The sequence below is a fragment of the Enhydra lutris genome, unplaced genomic scaffold (assembly GCF_002288905.1).
Source record: "Enhydra lutris kenyoni isolate GAN:26980312 unplaced genomic scaffold, ASM228890v2 scaffoldscaffold1, whole genome shotgun sequence".
Classification (NCBI taxonomy): Eukaryota; Metazoa; Chordata; class Mammalia; order Carnivora; family Mustelidae; genus Enhydra; species Enhydra lutris.
In genome coordinates, this window is record NW_019154085.1 from 41,287,504 (window position 1) to 41,301,745 (window position 14,242).

General features: G+C 43.0%; 1 protein-coding gene across 5 annotated transcripts in view; it reads right to left on the minus strand.

Moving 5' to 3' along the window:
• The window catches only part of LOC111145971 (ubiquitin specific peptidase 40), a 75,969-nt gene that overhangs the window by 26,146 nt on the left and 35,581 nt on the right, over positions 1 to 14,242 (minus strand). For all 5 annotated transcript variants that reach the window (XM_022501323.1, XM_022501316.1, XM_022501339.1 and 2 more), the window contains 6 exons: positions 12,027 to 12,111; positions 10,384 to 10,454; positions 8,742 to 9,061; positions 6,304 to 6,427; positions 4,742 to 4,799; positions 238 to 291 (listed from right to left, as the gene is read on the minus strand). In XM_022501323.1, coding sequence (XP_022357031.1) covers positions 238 to 291; positions 4,742 to 4,799; positions 6,304 to 6,427; positions 8,742 to 9,061; positions 10,384 to 10,454; positions 12,027 to 12,111 — 712 coding nt within the window. The remainder of the gene's footprint in view (positions 1 to 237; positions 292 to 4,741; positions 4,800 to 6,303; positions 6,428 to 8,741; positions 9,062 to 10,383; positions 10,455 to 12,026; positions 12,112 to 14,242) is intronic.

A 14,242-nucleotide genomic window follows, 5' to 3' on the forward strand; every position in this document is an offset into this window, starting at 1 on the left:
AACTGCCTAAAATGAAAATCGGCTCATCAGAAAAGGTGTTTTCCTTTCAAACAGAAGGGTTTGAATTTCTGGTTATGATTTTCCGTAATCCATGAAGGCTGCCCTGGGATGACAGTAAGTCCAGCAAGTTAGTTTCTAAGGCGATTGAAGGATATTAGGTGCCGGAAGCCATCATTTGAATAAGAAAGATCGATGGTGTGAGAGTATCCGTTTTTGGAGGCTACCATGAAGATTTACCTGGACAAAGAAGCTTCCCATTTCTGCCAATAGGTCTCAAACAGCTGTTCTCAGCTACAAATAAAAAGAAGCTGGTTAGTGCACCGGAACAACTAAAGAGAGATGCTCTACTGTGTTCATTAGGAAAGCTACAATGAGCGACAAAACAAAAACCCCCAAGTACTGGCAGTCTTCAGCTCGCACAGGAGCTCAGGGCCGCGAGAAGGCCGGGGAGTCCCCGTGAGGACACTGCCGCTGTCCGCGGACCTCTCGACATTGTTGTCACAACAGTTAAATCTCCCCAGTTATACGTGTACAGTGAAATTTTAAAAATAGTAAAATTAGTATTTACACTGCAAGTTAAAGCACTAGAAACATTGAGAATTTTTTTTTTTCTTTTGGTAAAAAACATCAAGACTCCTTTACACAGGGCTTGCTTCTTGGTGCGGAGCTCACAATTCGGAGTGAGCATCTTTTCTATCCCTGAGCGAACCGTCATCCTCTAGGTTGGCTCTGCTTCCAGAATTTCCTATTTTGTGCTTTCAATCTCATGAAGGGTCTGCAGGGGGCTCCTTCGATGGGAAGGCTCCTGGAGGCATCACTTCTTTGCAGATACCATCATCCTTTCTGTCACAACCGCTTTCCTCACATCCCTTCATGTCCTCTGGCTGCGTATGTTGTGTCTCGAGTGACAGCAGTGCCAATGTTCCCACAGCCAGTGATTTCCTCTAGCCCTCTGCAGACTTTCTCTGCTGCGCCTTCACCTTCAGGAAGCAATTCGCTTAGCCGTGACAGCGAGACATCACATGGGCTTACCATGGGAGAAAGGGGACAGACCATTCCCTCTGCTGTACTGAAATGAATACCAGACACTTCAGAGGGAGGTAATCGGTCCCTGATACTGATGCACACCTGCTATTTAAGTAGTGACCTGCGGAACGGAGAGCCAGTAGCAAAGTTTGCACTTCTGCAATGACTCCGTTCGCGTCCAGTGTAGCAGACATTGGAACCATGCTGTCGGCTGGCTGACGTTATGTAATGAGCCCTGGTAACTGAAATTCATGCAGACTGCCTCTGTGTGAAATAGGTCAGGTGATTTTTATGCTTATTAAATGGATTAGGGGCAGTGGGCGCTATTCTTGCAGGTGTGAAGATGCTGGCTTTTGGGGAAGGAGCACTCTGGGTTTTGAGTCACTTGCCAAAAGGAGAATGGTTTGGAGGGGGGCAAGAGTGAAAGAAGGGAGACCTGTTTCACGGGAAAATGATAAACTGTTCATTTTAATAAACTATATGCTTTTAATCAATTTGAGGTATAAGTTGCAATACAACACGTCCTAAGTGTATGGAGTCTGATCTAAACACTGAGCAACCACCAGCAAACCCGAGATGGGATTTGCATCGCCCCCCAAAATTCCCTCAAGCTGCTCTGCAGGCAACCTCCCCCTGCTATCCAGTCTTCCATCCCTGTAACCAAAGCACGGGTTTTCTGTTCCGAAAATTTCACATAAATGGAGTCATGAGAGTATGTGCTCCTTTGTGTCCAGCTTCTGCTCTACGCTCTGTTTGAGAGTCACCTGGGTTTTGCAGGGGGTGGCAGTTCGAAGCTCGTGTTGAGGACCGGCATCCTGTTGTTAGGATGCAACACGATTTGCTCACCCATCCACTGGCGTGTGGACTTATGGACTGCAGCCCCCTTTTCATCATGAATATTTACGGAGAGTATCTGTAAGAATGTGCTTTCATTTTTCTTGGGTAAGCACCCGGGATGGGTAAGTGAATGTTTAACTTCCTAACAAGCAAGCTAGCTCTTCACCAAAGCGACTGGCACCTTGCACTCACGGCAGCGCGTGGGGGCTGCTGTGCGTCTTCGGTAAAGCTTGGTTTTGCGGGTCCTTTAACGCTGAGCGTCCCACTGGGACGGCTAATCAGTTTCATAGCTAATGACACTGAGCATCTCTCCTGTGCTTACGGGTCACCCATAGGTAGGTGTTCTTCTGTAAAGTGTCTTCCCCATTCGGGCTGGGTTGTCTTCTTACAAGTATTTCTTTTATTATTATTTTTTATATAACCTGGATGCATATCTGTGTCAAATGTGCCACAAATTTTTTTTCTCCCAGTTTGCAGCTTGCCTTTTTAAATGCCCTTTGAAGTACAGAAGCTTTAAATTTTGATATTGCCCAATTTATTAGTTTTTTCCTTTTATGGTTTGTGCTGGAGTCCTAACTTAAAAAAAAATCTTTTCCTTATGATAAAACTAACAAAGATTTTTCTCATAAGTTCTCTCCTAGAAATGTTACAGAAATGGTTTTAACACTGAGGTCTATGATCCATTCTGAATTAGTATTTTACATGATGTAAAGCAAAGTGAGAGGTTCATCTTTGCCTCTATGGAGAGCTAATTGGTCCTGCACCTTATGCTGGAAATACACTGCTTTTCCCCATGGGACTACCTTGGCACTTCTGTTGAAAGTCAAGGGACTTTTATTTATCTGCACCTATTTCTGGATTCCCAATGTAGTACCACTGTCAGTATTTTAGGCTCAAAAACCACGTATAATCTCTATTGCAGAAAAGGAGCCATTAAAAGTGTGAAAACTATTCTCAGCTCAGTGACTACACAGAAACATGTTACAGGCCGAGGCAGCTTGCTGACCCCACTCTACGTCTGCTCCTGTGCCAGGACCCACTGTCTCGATCCTACAGCTTTAGAGTAAGTCTTGAAATCAGTGTAACTCTTCCCACTTTATTTTCCTCTCCTCTCAAACAGTTAGGATACTCTAGGTTCTTTGCATTTCCTTGTGAGTCAGCTTGTCAGTTTCTCTCTGACACACACACACACACACACACACACACACACACACACACACCCCTCTAGGATTCTGAGTGAGGGTGCACTGAATCTACAAATGGATTCTGGGAGAATTTAGCTCTTAACAATGTTGTGTTTTCTGATCCAAGAGCATGGTGCATCGTTCCACTTATTTACATGTTCTCTGACTTTTCACAGGGATATTTTCTTGTTGTCAATGTATATGTCCTGCACATATTTCATTAAACTTATCCCCAAGTACTTCATGATATCTTATGCTATTATAAATGTTTTCCTAATTTCATTTCCCATTTTTTTTGTTCCTAGTAAACATACAATGAATTTCTGTGTATTAATTTTGACTTCTTGTTAAACTCCCTAGTTCTGACAGTAAACACATCAACAGTATTCACCACCACTGCATTAGGAAAATCCATTAAACACACAATGAGAGTAATTCATACCCACTAGCATGGCTATAATCAACAGGACGGATACAAACACTGCAAGGATGTGGAGGAACTGCAATGCCAGCACACTGCGAGTGGGGATGTAAATGGTTCAGCCACTCAGCAAAGTACAATGGCAGTTTCTTATAAAGGTAAACACAAATGTGCCATGTGATCCAGCAATTACAATCCTGCAGATCTATCCGAGAGAACTGAACACATGTCCACAAATGTGTATAAGCGTTATTCATAAAATCCCCAAACCAGAAACAACTCAAATGTCAGTCAAGCAATGCATGAATAAACAAACCGTGACACATCCATACAGTGGAACATGGTCAGTGATAAAAAGGAACACATTTTTAAGTCATGGACGAACCTCAAAACTGGTACTCTAAGTGAAAGACGTCAGACAAGACGGAGAGCATACTACATGGTTTCCATTTACTTAAAATGTCCAGAAAAGTCTAGAGAGACAGAAAATAGATAAGTGGCTATCGGGGCTTGGAATGCAAAAGGGGCACAAGGAATCTTTTTGGAGAAATGGAATGTTCTGGATTGTGCTCATGGCTGTACAACTCTGTATGTTTACTAATATCACTGACTCATACTCTGAATGGGTGTGTGATGGTCTGTAAATTATACCTCAATAAAGCTGTTAAGAAAATCTAAAGCTGAGTGAAGAGTGGGTTTCAGATGTTGTATTCAGTATGACAGAAATTAAATGTGAAAACAATATACAAATATATGTATCCCGATATATGGAAACACAGTATCAACAGAACAATGTGAATGCACAGGGAAGACACCCGAATCAGATATACTGGTTGCATCTGGGGAGGGAGAGAATAGGTCCCAGGAGGAGAACAGAGAGAATTTTAACTTTATTTCCAATGTTTCAAACAACAACAAAATGACAAAATGTTAACACTTATCCATGTGGGGTGGTAGGTACATGAATTTTCCCTAAATCATTTTTTTGTACTCTCATAATTTTTTTAGAGATTTTATTTATTTATTTGAGAGAGTGAGAGAGTGGGAGGGAACAAAAGCCAGGGGAGAGGCAGAGGAGAAGCAGACTCCCCACTGAGCAGGGAGCCCAACGTGGGGCTCGATCCCAGGACCCTGAGATCATGACCTGAGCCGAAGGCAGACACTTAACCAACTGAGCCACTCAGGCGTCCCCATACTCCCATATTTTTTCAACCAAAAATCAAACAAAACTAAATTAAACCAGAAAAACCCAAAAGCAAATGTAAATGATTACCTAGTTCCTTCATTAATTTTAATTCCTTTATGGCTTTGATTCGAATATCAAACACCACCTAAAACAGAGAAAGCAACTAGTGACTCTGTGTGTGTGAGAACAATGGGAGGGGAGGGTGCGGAGGCCGCCAGTGTATGCGTACACAGCTCAGCTGACTTACCAGTTACTGGACAGAAGTTTCTGCCTACTGGAAAAAGATTTTTTTTCCATCTTGGATATTCATTTCCTCTCCTCTACCAAGTTAAAAGCAAATACTGGGACCTTAATAGTGAAGTCTTTACCAAACCGATGGTAACCAGAACAGAAAGATGGAAAGTTAAAGAAACCATTCTAGCTAACAAAGGCAAAAAGCTGAAAACCCATACTAATCTTTCTAACAAGAGCAAACAAAAGAAAATACAGTTAATCGTACTTCTTTAGGTTAAAAATGATAAATTTTTAAAAAATGACAAATTCAGGGCCAACAAACTTAGAAAAAAAATCAAAATGGACAATACTAATCCAAGGGAACTATTTAAAATTTTTGTTAAAATTACTTTTGGATTGCTTTCTTCCTTTTCTTTTTAGTTTAGGCTAATTGCCTCTAGGGCTTGAAGCAGGAAATTTAGGGGTGAAAGTGATGTCGGCCATCATGACCTAGACACTCCCAGCAGTTCCCCACAGCACCCCAAGAAGGAACGAGGACTGGAGTAACCAGGACTTCACCAAAGCCTCCCACGTAGGGTCAGGTGGGGTGCGGGGGGGCCAAGTCTGCCAAGCTCCAAAGTGCTGGCTTTATACTGTCCCCTCTCCTGTGCCAACAGATACTAATGCACCTTAAGAAATTATAATATTTATAGAAAACATTCTAAAAGGTTTCTTTTGATGTTCTAGAAAAAAAAAACCAAACTTCATGAATTGAAACCACATGAATATAAAGAGACGTTTGCAGGAATGATGTTTAAGGAAACCAGGGTCAATGTCTTCAAGTGGAAAATGGAAGGACTCTGTTTTTAAGAGCAGATGGCTTTAGATAAGAGTACAGAGTATGATGTAGAACAATTTCAGGTAAGCTTAAAAAAACAAGCACCAAAAAATAACACAACACAAAAACAAAACATATATGTCTGGTTTAAAAAATAAGAGACAAGACTGTGGGAAAATAGCATTTTATATTTTTCAAAGCTAGGGGATTCCATGAACTAATTAAATAGGTAAATCCTACATTCTAATGTAGCTTTGGATGGAAAAAAGGCACATATTTTCTTGAAACATGTCAAGGGCTAATATAGGTAAATGAGTGGTAATCAAATATTAACAATAAAATATTGATGTCCTCCCCCAACACATTTTTTTTTTTAAAGTTAAACTCTACGCCCAATGTGGGGCCTGAACTTATGACACTGAGATCAAGAGCTGTGTGCTCTACTGACTGAGCCGGCCAGGTGCCCCCAAAAGTTGATTTCTTAAGCTCTAGAAACCCACTGAGACAAGCGTTCTGGAAGATTTCAGGTACTGCCTTTTAAATCAAACACTGTTAAACTAGAAAACTGTCCACCAGACTTGAACTATAATCTACTCACTGTGTTCATAGTTGCTGATATTTTTACTTGCTTCTCTTCGGATTCTAATTCGCATAGATTTTGAACCTGGAGCCAACTGATCTCACTCATACCAGTGAGCCACTTCCCTTGTGTGAGGAGCGTACTGTGGGAACAAAGACATTTAAGACACGTGTCTTTACACAGCGCTTCTACGGATCAGAAAATTAATACCGTTCCTTCGCTTCCAAAATTCTGCATGTGTCCTTTGATGTGACGAATTAAAGGTGACCAAGGTCTACGAAGCCTAGCTTTAAGAAAGTTACCTCTTTAGGGCAGTGCTAGGCAGCTGGGCACAGAGTCTATTTCTACTCCAAGTATGCTCTGACTTATACAAATAATCTGTTGCCATGTTTTTTTGTCTTGTTTTTTGTGTTGCCACATTTTTCAAAGAGAAGTGTTGTCGCGGAATAATCTGCTGCTAACTTTGGCCTGCCCAGTGGACTCACGAGGCGAGCTTTCAGAGTACTGATACCAGAAGCCTGACCAGAGGATTCAGATCCAGCGTCATACTAACAGGACAGTCACGCAGGTGTACAGACAGACACTGCATAAAGGCCACATTTAAGGGGTATATCATTCCCATCACACGTGCTGTATATTTTTATGTTTATTATAGTTTTATTTTATGACAGCAGGTGGCCTACAAGTAGGGTGTCTTGTTCTAACTAAATTTTCCTACACATAGTAGGTAAAGGCTCTCGAGGAAGGAGTGGCTTTCTAATTCACACGGAGGTGCCGAATCATGGGCAGAAGTCCTCCCGGGAGTGCGTATCGGAAACACAATTCTACTCTTTATCTCAGCTGTCCCACGCTGGGGCTACCCCTTGAGCTAGCAGTCCTACGTTCAGCAAAGTTTTAAGCACAAAGATGTTCCCTGAAGACTACCCTGATTGTGGCGAAGGACTGGATGAGGACAGGGACAACTACACCCCACCTTTAACCATGTGCGAATGCTCCATAAGCACTGAACTCCCAACCCTCAGGCTCTGGGAAGCTGGCACTGATTTTTACCCTCAGTTTGCAGAAGAAACTGAGCAGAAGGAGAGGAGGTGACTTGCACACAATCACACTGTCAGGACGCGACAAAGCTGGCAACAAGTCCAGGTGGCCCGGTCCTCACCCCTGCACACACTGCCTCATGCATCCGGAAAGCTACAATGTCAACACTGACGGCGGCACAGCCGCACAGCGAGGCTCGTGAAGAGTCTGTAGACACGGGGCGGGGGAAGCAGGCTCTAACTACCCGTGAAATAACCATTAGTAAGCTTAAAAAGAAAAAAACCTTCAGAACAAAAAAAAACAATTACTTGAGCTCAGGGCAACAGGAAGGCGGATGGTGACTGCCAGGCTCGGACGCTGCTTCGGGCCTCCTGTCTTCACTTCTGTACTTCCCAAGTCCTAATACATGCGGTGTGACTTTTTTTTTTTTTTTAATTTAATTTCGGGGGGAACAGAGGGAGAAAGCAGAGAGAATCTTAAGCAGGCTCCAAGCCCAGCACAGAGCCCGATGTGAGGCTTGATCCCACAACTCTGAGATCACAACTGAGCCAAAATCAAGGGTCAGATGCTTAACTGAGCCATGTGGGCACCCTGTGTATTACTTTTTATAAAGGGACATATAATAAACTTTTAAATTAAAGAAACCAAGTGCAGAAATATATGCCTGGAAAACAATCTGCCTCTGTGTCACAGCCACCGTCAGTGACAATATGGAGACTCTGACTGATGGAGCAGGGAACGAATTGTTATTCGCAACCTCAAGTCTTCAACATATGGAAACCGGAGGTTTACAGGGCAGTGCACACTGACTATAGAAATGCAGCATAACAGACGTGGACAACAAAACGGAGACGGGCGGCACTTCTGGGCTTCCAGTGGGACTCACAGGAACCAAGAGAGCGTGCGTCCCCACGCACCTGCCCTCTCTGGGAAGCTGGGAGGGTCTCAAGACTCAGAAAAAGGATTACAATGAAAACCTGAATTGCCTTATGGGAGTCTTGTGACAAAAGAGACACACTTAGCTAGATCTTAATATCCTCCTCATGAAAAGATTCAGGAACCTTCTTTGTGAGAATGTGCCTTCAGTTTTGTAGTAAGTGCTAATTGGAATTCATTTGACAAGACCTTGCTTTACAAACAACTAATCTAGATTATATCTCATCTATATCTACGTTATTTGGTCATCTTATTTACCAACAAATAAAAATTTTGAAAAATCAACATTATAATATTACCTTCCTCCAAGCTGCCTAACTCAGAACACTCCTGCATACGAACATATCCAGGACACAATGTTTAGAAACAAAAGGAAAATACTGAACTATTATCAGTATTAAGATAAAGTTTTCAAGTTCCAAGAGACAGAACTATCATTTAAATAACTTAAAAAGGAATTCTCTTATGTTTCAGCAGGGTACCTGTTATCATCTCTAGAATCCTGAATGAGAAGCGAGTTGTGGTTCCCGAGGCCCAGCTCTCTGAAAGTCTTCTTCAGGTCCTCCCTGGGAATGGCGACCCAGTTCTCTTCCTCGGCAGGGTCAGTGGCGTTGATGAAGAGGACACCCATGGGCACTGCCAGGGTGGTGAGCACCTCGCCCATTTGTGCATTGGACGGAAAGACATGTGGAGACTCTATCAACTGCTGACACTTGTCCCCCTCACTGCCTGTTGCTAGATGAAGAACATTTATGAGCAGAGGTTCACAGTCATTCCCGGTTGGAATCTGGATGCCACCAACCTACAATAATACCAAGACAACCATTAGTACAGTTTCTATTTGCCAAAATCAAGTCAGCATAATCACACAGTAAGACTACTCTCTCTCTCTCTTTTTAAGATTTTATTTATTTGTCAGAGAGAAGGAGCACGCACAAACAGGCAGAGTAGCAGGCAGAGAGAGAAACAGGCTCCCTGCTGAGCAAGGAGCCCAATGCGGGACTCCATCCCAGAACCCTGGGATCATGACTTGAGCTGAAGGCAGGCGCCTAATGACTGAGCCACCCAGGCGTCCCTAAAAGACTACTCTTTTTTTTTTTTTTTTAATTTTTTTTTTTTTTAAAGATTTTATTTATTTATTTGACAGACAGAGATCACAAGTAGGCAGAGAGGCAGGCAGAGAGAGAGGAAGGGAAGCAGGCTCCCTGCTGAGCAGAGAGCCCGATGCGGGACTCGATCCCAGGACCCTGCGATCATGACCTGAGCCGAAGGCAGCGGCTTAACCCACTGAGCCACCCAGGCACCCTAAAAGACTACTCTTAAAAGGCGCCTGAGTGTTTGGTGGGTTAAAGTGACTGCCTTCGGCTCAGGTCATGATCCTGGAGTCCTGGGATCGAGTCCCACAGCAGGCTCCCTGCTCATCAGGGAGTCTGGTTTTGCCTCTGACTGCCCCCCCCCATGCTCTCTTAATAAATAAATAAAATCTTAAAAGAAATACTCCTCTTAGAGAATTCTTTTTTTTTTTTTTTAAGTGAAAGGTCTTGTACTTTAGATTTTCCTTTGAAAGTTTCTCTTAGCCATCTTTTATTTTCTAGGAGAGCAATGTGCAGTGGAGACAGAGATGCAGGAGTCCTCAGCAATAATAATAAAGACTTGGCGGGGGGGGGGGGGGGGCGGAGCAGAAAGAAAAAGGCTTTGGAAATATAGAGACGGACCAATGACAGACCACAGAGTGGGTAAGATGCTGCTCACTCCTTTCCTGACTTGGAGAAGCCCCTCCGCTCCTGCAGGTCACATCCCTAACTCAGGGTAGCTACCTGCCCCCTCCTGAACGCCCTTAGGGAGCAAGCACAGAACCCCACTACTGCCCATGTTAGTGGGATTATTTACAACAGGACAGCCTGAAGGACTGATTATGTGCCTTCGTATGAGCACCTGGCACTGCAGAAGCGCTCGGCAAATATCTCCTTAGCAAACGACTAACACTGACTGTACCTAAAACTTGTCAGACATTTCAGATATTTTCTAGCATCTAGTTACCTTCGTAGATGCCGAAGGAAATTTTCTTACAAGACACTTAAAAATATCGAAAACCATCAAAGTATGTCTTCAATCCGTGCTTACCTCCACCCCATTCCATACAAAGAGGTCTTCCCCGTCCACAATCTCCATTTCCCACAGTGTCAGGTCATCTCCTAAAACATGAGCTCATCAGTGAGACCATTTGTCACAATCACCAAAAACAATCAAACTAAAGAAAGAGCTGAGACACTTAGATATTTGTTTGAAAAAGCATTTTCACCAAGGAAACTTAAGAAAAAGGCGGTAATTACATTTATTATCTTGGCATTATTTAGGATTATTTTTATCTTTATGCTTTTCACCACAGTCTTTAGGGTTTTTTTCCACCTTGTGTAAGCATCTCCCTATGTTGTTACGGAAGCTCGGCGAGCACGAGAGCAGGGGAGACGCTGACCGAACCCGACACTGTGTGCGGGAGGGAGGCTTGGCCAGCATGTGACCCCAGACCCAGCACGATTCTGCTGTCTGTCCTGTGTACTGCGTCCCCATGCTTCAGTTTTCTTGTTTAGGAAATGTAGGTAAAGAATTTTGTGAAAATCAAAAGAGATAATTTATATAAAACTTATCTCTGGATTTGGTGCAGTGAAGTCCCAAATAAACGTCACTATAGCTGCTATTATTATTGTTTTGTTGTTATTCACGGGTAGTAAATATTTTTAAAAGCTCTCCAAGATCTTCTATTTGTTTTACTACAAAATCTGAAGCTGTTGGGGTGCCTGGATGGCTCAGTTGTTAAGCGTCTGCCTTTGGCTCAGGTCGTAATCCCAGGGTCCTGGGATCGAGCCCCACATCGGGCTCCCTGCTCAGTGGGAAGCCTGCATCTCCCTCTCCCACTCCCCTGGCTTGTGTTCCCACTCTTGCTGTGTCTCTCTCTGTCAAACAGATAAATGAAATCTTATAAAGAAACAACGCAAAAACAACAACAAAAAACAAAATCTGGGGGCGCCTGGGTGGCTCAGTGGCTTAAAGCCTCTGCCTTTGGCTCAGGGGATCAAGCCCTGCATCGGGCTCTCTGCGCGGCAGGGAGCCTGCTTCCTCCTCTCTCTCTGCCTGCCTCTCTGACTGCTTGTAATCTCTGTCTGTTAAATAAATAAATAAATAATCTTAAAAAACAAAATCTGAAGCTGAGATTGGGAGAAAAAAAAAATGAAGCCATATAAACACAACGTTAATGGTTTGAACCATTTTGCTAAAAAAAAAAAATCTGTGGTAATACAAACACAATTTCATAGCCTTTTATTATTTTTTATTTTTTACAAGATTTATTTGTTTGAGAGAGAGAAAAAGAGAATTGGGGGGCGGGGGAGAGTCTTAAGCAGACTCCCTGTTGAGCATGGAGCCTGACATGGGGCTCGATCTCACCCTCTTGAGATTATGACTAGGGCTGAAACCCAGAGCTGGATGCTTCAACCAACTGCACCACTCAGGCGATCCCACAGCCTTTTAAAAAGATTGTTTTGTTGGAGAGGTAGCCTTAATTTCAAAAAACAGAAAATATTCCTGTGTTAGCAAAATTCACACATTATAGAAATCAAATAAATTATCTGAAGACTGACCATGTGATGACAGCCTAGGTAAGAAAGTAGGAGGTAGCGGGAGAGACTGGCCGAGAGCAGAAGAGCGTGGATGAGCCCACGAAATACAAATATAGGAAATGAGTTGTAGTGTTTTAATATGTATCTTACCATCAAGCGTCTGGTAAACGTGAAGTCCTGCTGGTACAAACTTTGCCACACTAAGAACCATATCTCCTTCCCAAAATTCTAACAGCTACAGAATATTAAGAAAAGAGAACAATGAGAAGGAACATAAATATCATATTTCTAGGTAAAAGAACACCACCGAACTATTTTTCATATGTTTGGATGACACGGGGAGCTAGCAAATGAGTATGCCCACCCCACCCCACACCAAAGAAGACATCACTGGTTGCTAAGTTCGCCAAATCCAGAAACGGTCGATCTCAGCCACCAGTGACTGGAGAGCACTGGTGTGCACGATGAGCAGTGAGCACCAGAACAGCTGTACTGAACTGACGGGAAGACCACTTTCATCAGAAGGCAAACTGAGCAGCACGCCAGCCCAGAGATCTTTGTCCAAAAGACCAAAAAGCATGTGTTTAATTAGCATCGTTCAGGGAAAAGCAGCAGGGATGCTAGCACACATCAAAATTTTTGCTATCTGAAAGGAATGTTTTCCACCATAAATTCAAAAAAGAGGCGTTACCGGTTTCCATATGACCATGGGTTGTTTTTTTAAATTTCTAGATTCAAGACTCCGGGGACTGGTCATCTTACCAGAGGAACATCACCCATAAATTCAGTCCCATTTCGTCTCTCTCCACAACAGCACATGGTAGTTCTTTTAAAAAGGAATCTCCTGGGGCGCCTGGGTGGCTCAGCCGGTTAAATGTCTGCCTCAGCTCAAGTCATGATCTCTGGGTCCTGCGATCGAGCCCCATGTGGGGCTCCCTGCTCAGCGGGGAGTCTGCCTCTCTCTCTGCCCCTACCCCTGCTCAAGTGTTCCCTCTCTCTCAAATAAATAAATAAAATCTTAAAAAATAATTCCTCTTTACAAATGATTAGTTAACTGCATCAATCTTGTAGCCTCCCGCCAGGTGCCTACTTCTAGGATAACAGAGACGTACACTTCAAATACCAGAAAGCAGACTGGAGTGAACCTAAAACCTATGAAAATGAGTAGGTAGGTCTTTTCCATTTTAAAGGTCCCCTAGACAAGGCAGCTCCCCAAGACCACTTATACTAACACTGCCGGACTGGCTCAGGGATGAACTTTTAATGCAAAAGTTCAGAAACATTAGGAAATTTCAGAAATCCTATTACCAATCCAACCCTGAAATATCATTCAAGTCAACTAAAGTTAACAAAGAAACTAGCCTGCTTTGCTTTGTACAAGAGAAAAATTAAAGAAAGCTAATAATTTGGGGGCTTGATAAGTTTTCCAGAAAATTCATTTATTTCTGCAAAAATAAAAGCCCCCCCCCCTTTTAAAGATTTATTTTAGAGAGAGAGCCTGAGCAAACGAGCACACACTAGAGGAAGGGGTAGAGGGAGAGGGAGAGAGAGAGAGAGAATCTCAAGCAGATGCCCCGTTAAGCGTGGAGCTTGACTCACGGCTCGATCTCACAACCCTGAGATCATGACCTGAGCTGAAATCAAGAGCCAGATGCTTAACTGAATGAGCCACCCAAGTGCACCTAAGACTACATTTTCTATTTCCCTTTTCCTTGATCAGGAAGTAGTGAGAGGTGAAGAAGTGTGATGAAAAGGAAGGAAAGAGTAAGGAAACCAGGGCTGAGGCCTAGTTCTACCACAACCAGAAGGCTGACTGTGGGCAAGCCACTAGATCTCTCTAAATCACAAGTTTCTCACCTTTAAAATGGGGTTAGCTTACCTTCAGGTTACCCTGAGATTAAAGAACCAAAGGACATAACTTATAGGAAGGCACTATAAGTAAAATGAACAGCACTGCTGTCCTAAAAACACAACTGGATCAATTACTTGGGAGATAAGGATTTACAACAATCCTTGTTTCACTGCACAACAGAAGGTGTTTTCCTTCCCTGTAAAATTTTAGTAATAAATGCTATCCTATACTTAGGAAAGGGAGAAACATTAGTTGCTTTTGTTTAGTTCTTGGTTTTAGACAACATGCTTATTTTTTTTTTTTAGATGATTTTATTTATTTGAGAGAGAGAGAAAGAGAGGGGGAAAGCGTGCATGAGTGGAGGGAAGGGCAGAGGGAGAAGCAGACTCCCTGCCGAGCTGGGAGCCCAATGTGTGGCTCGATTCTGGGACCCTGGGATCATGACCTGAGCTGAAGGCAGATGCTTAAGTGACAGTGCCACCCAGGTACCCCAGCAACATGCTTATCTTTATCT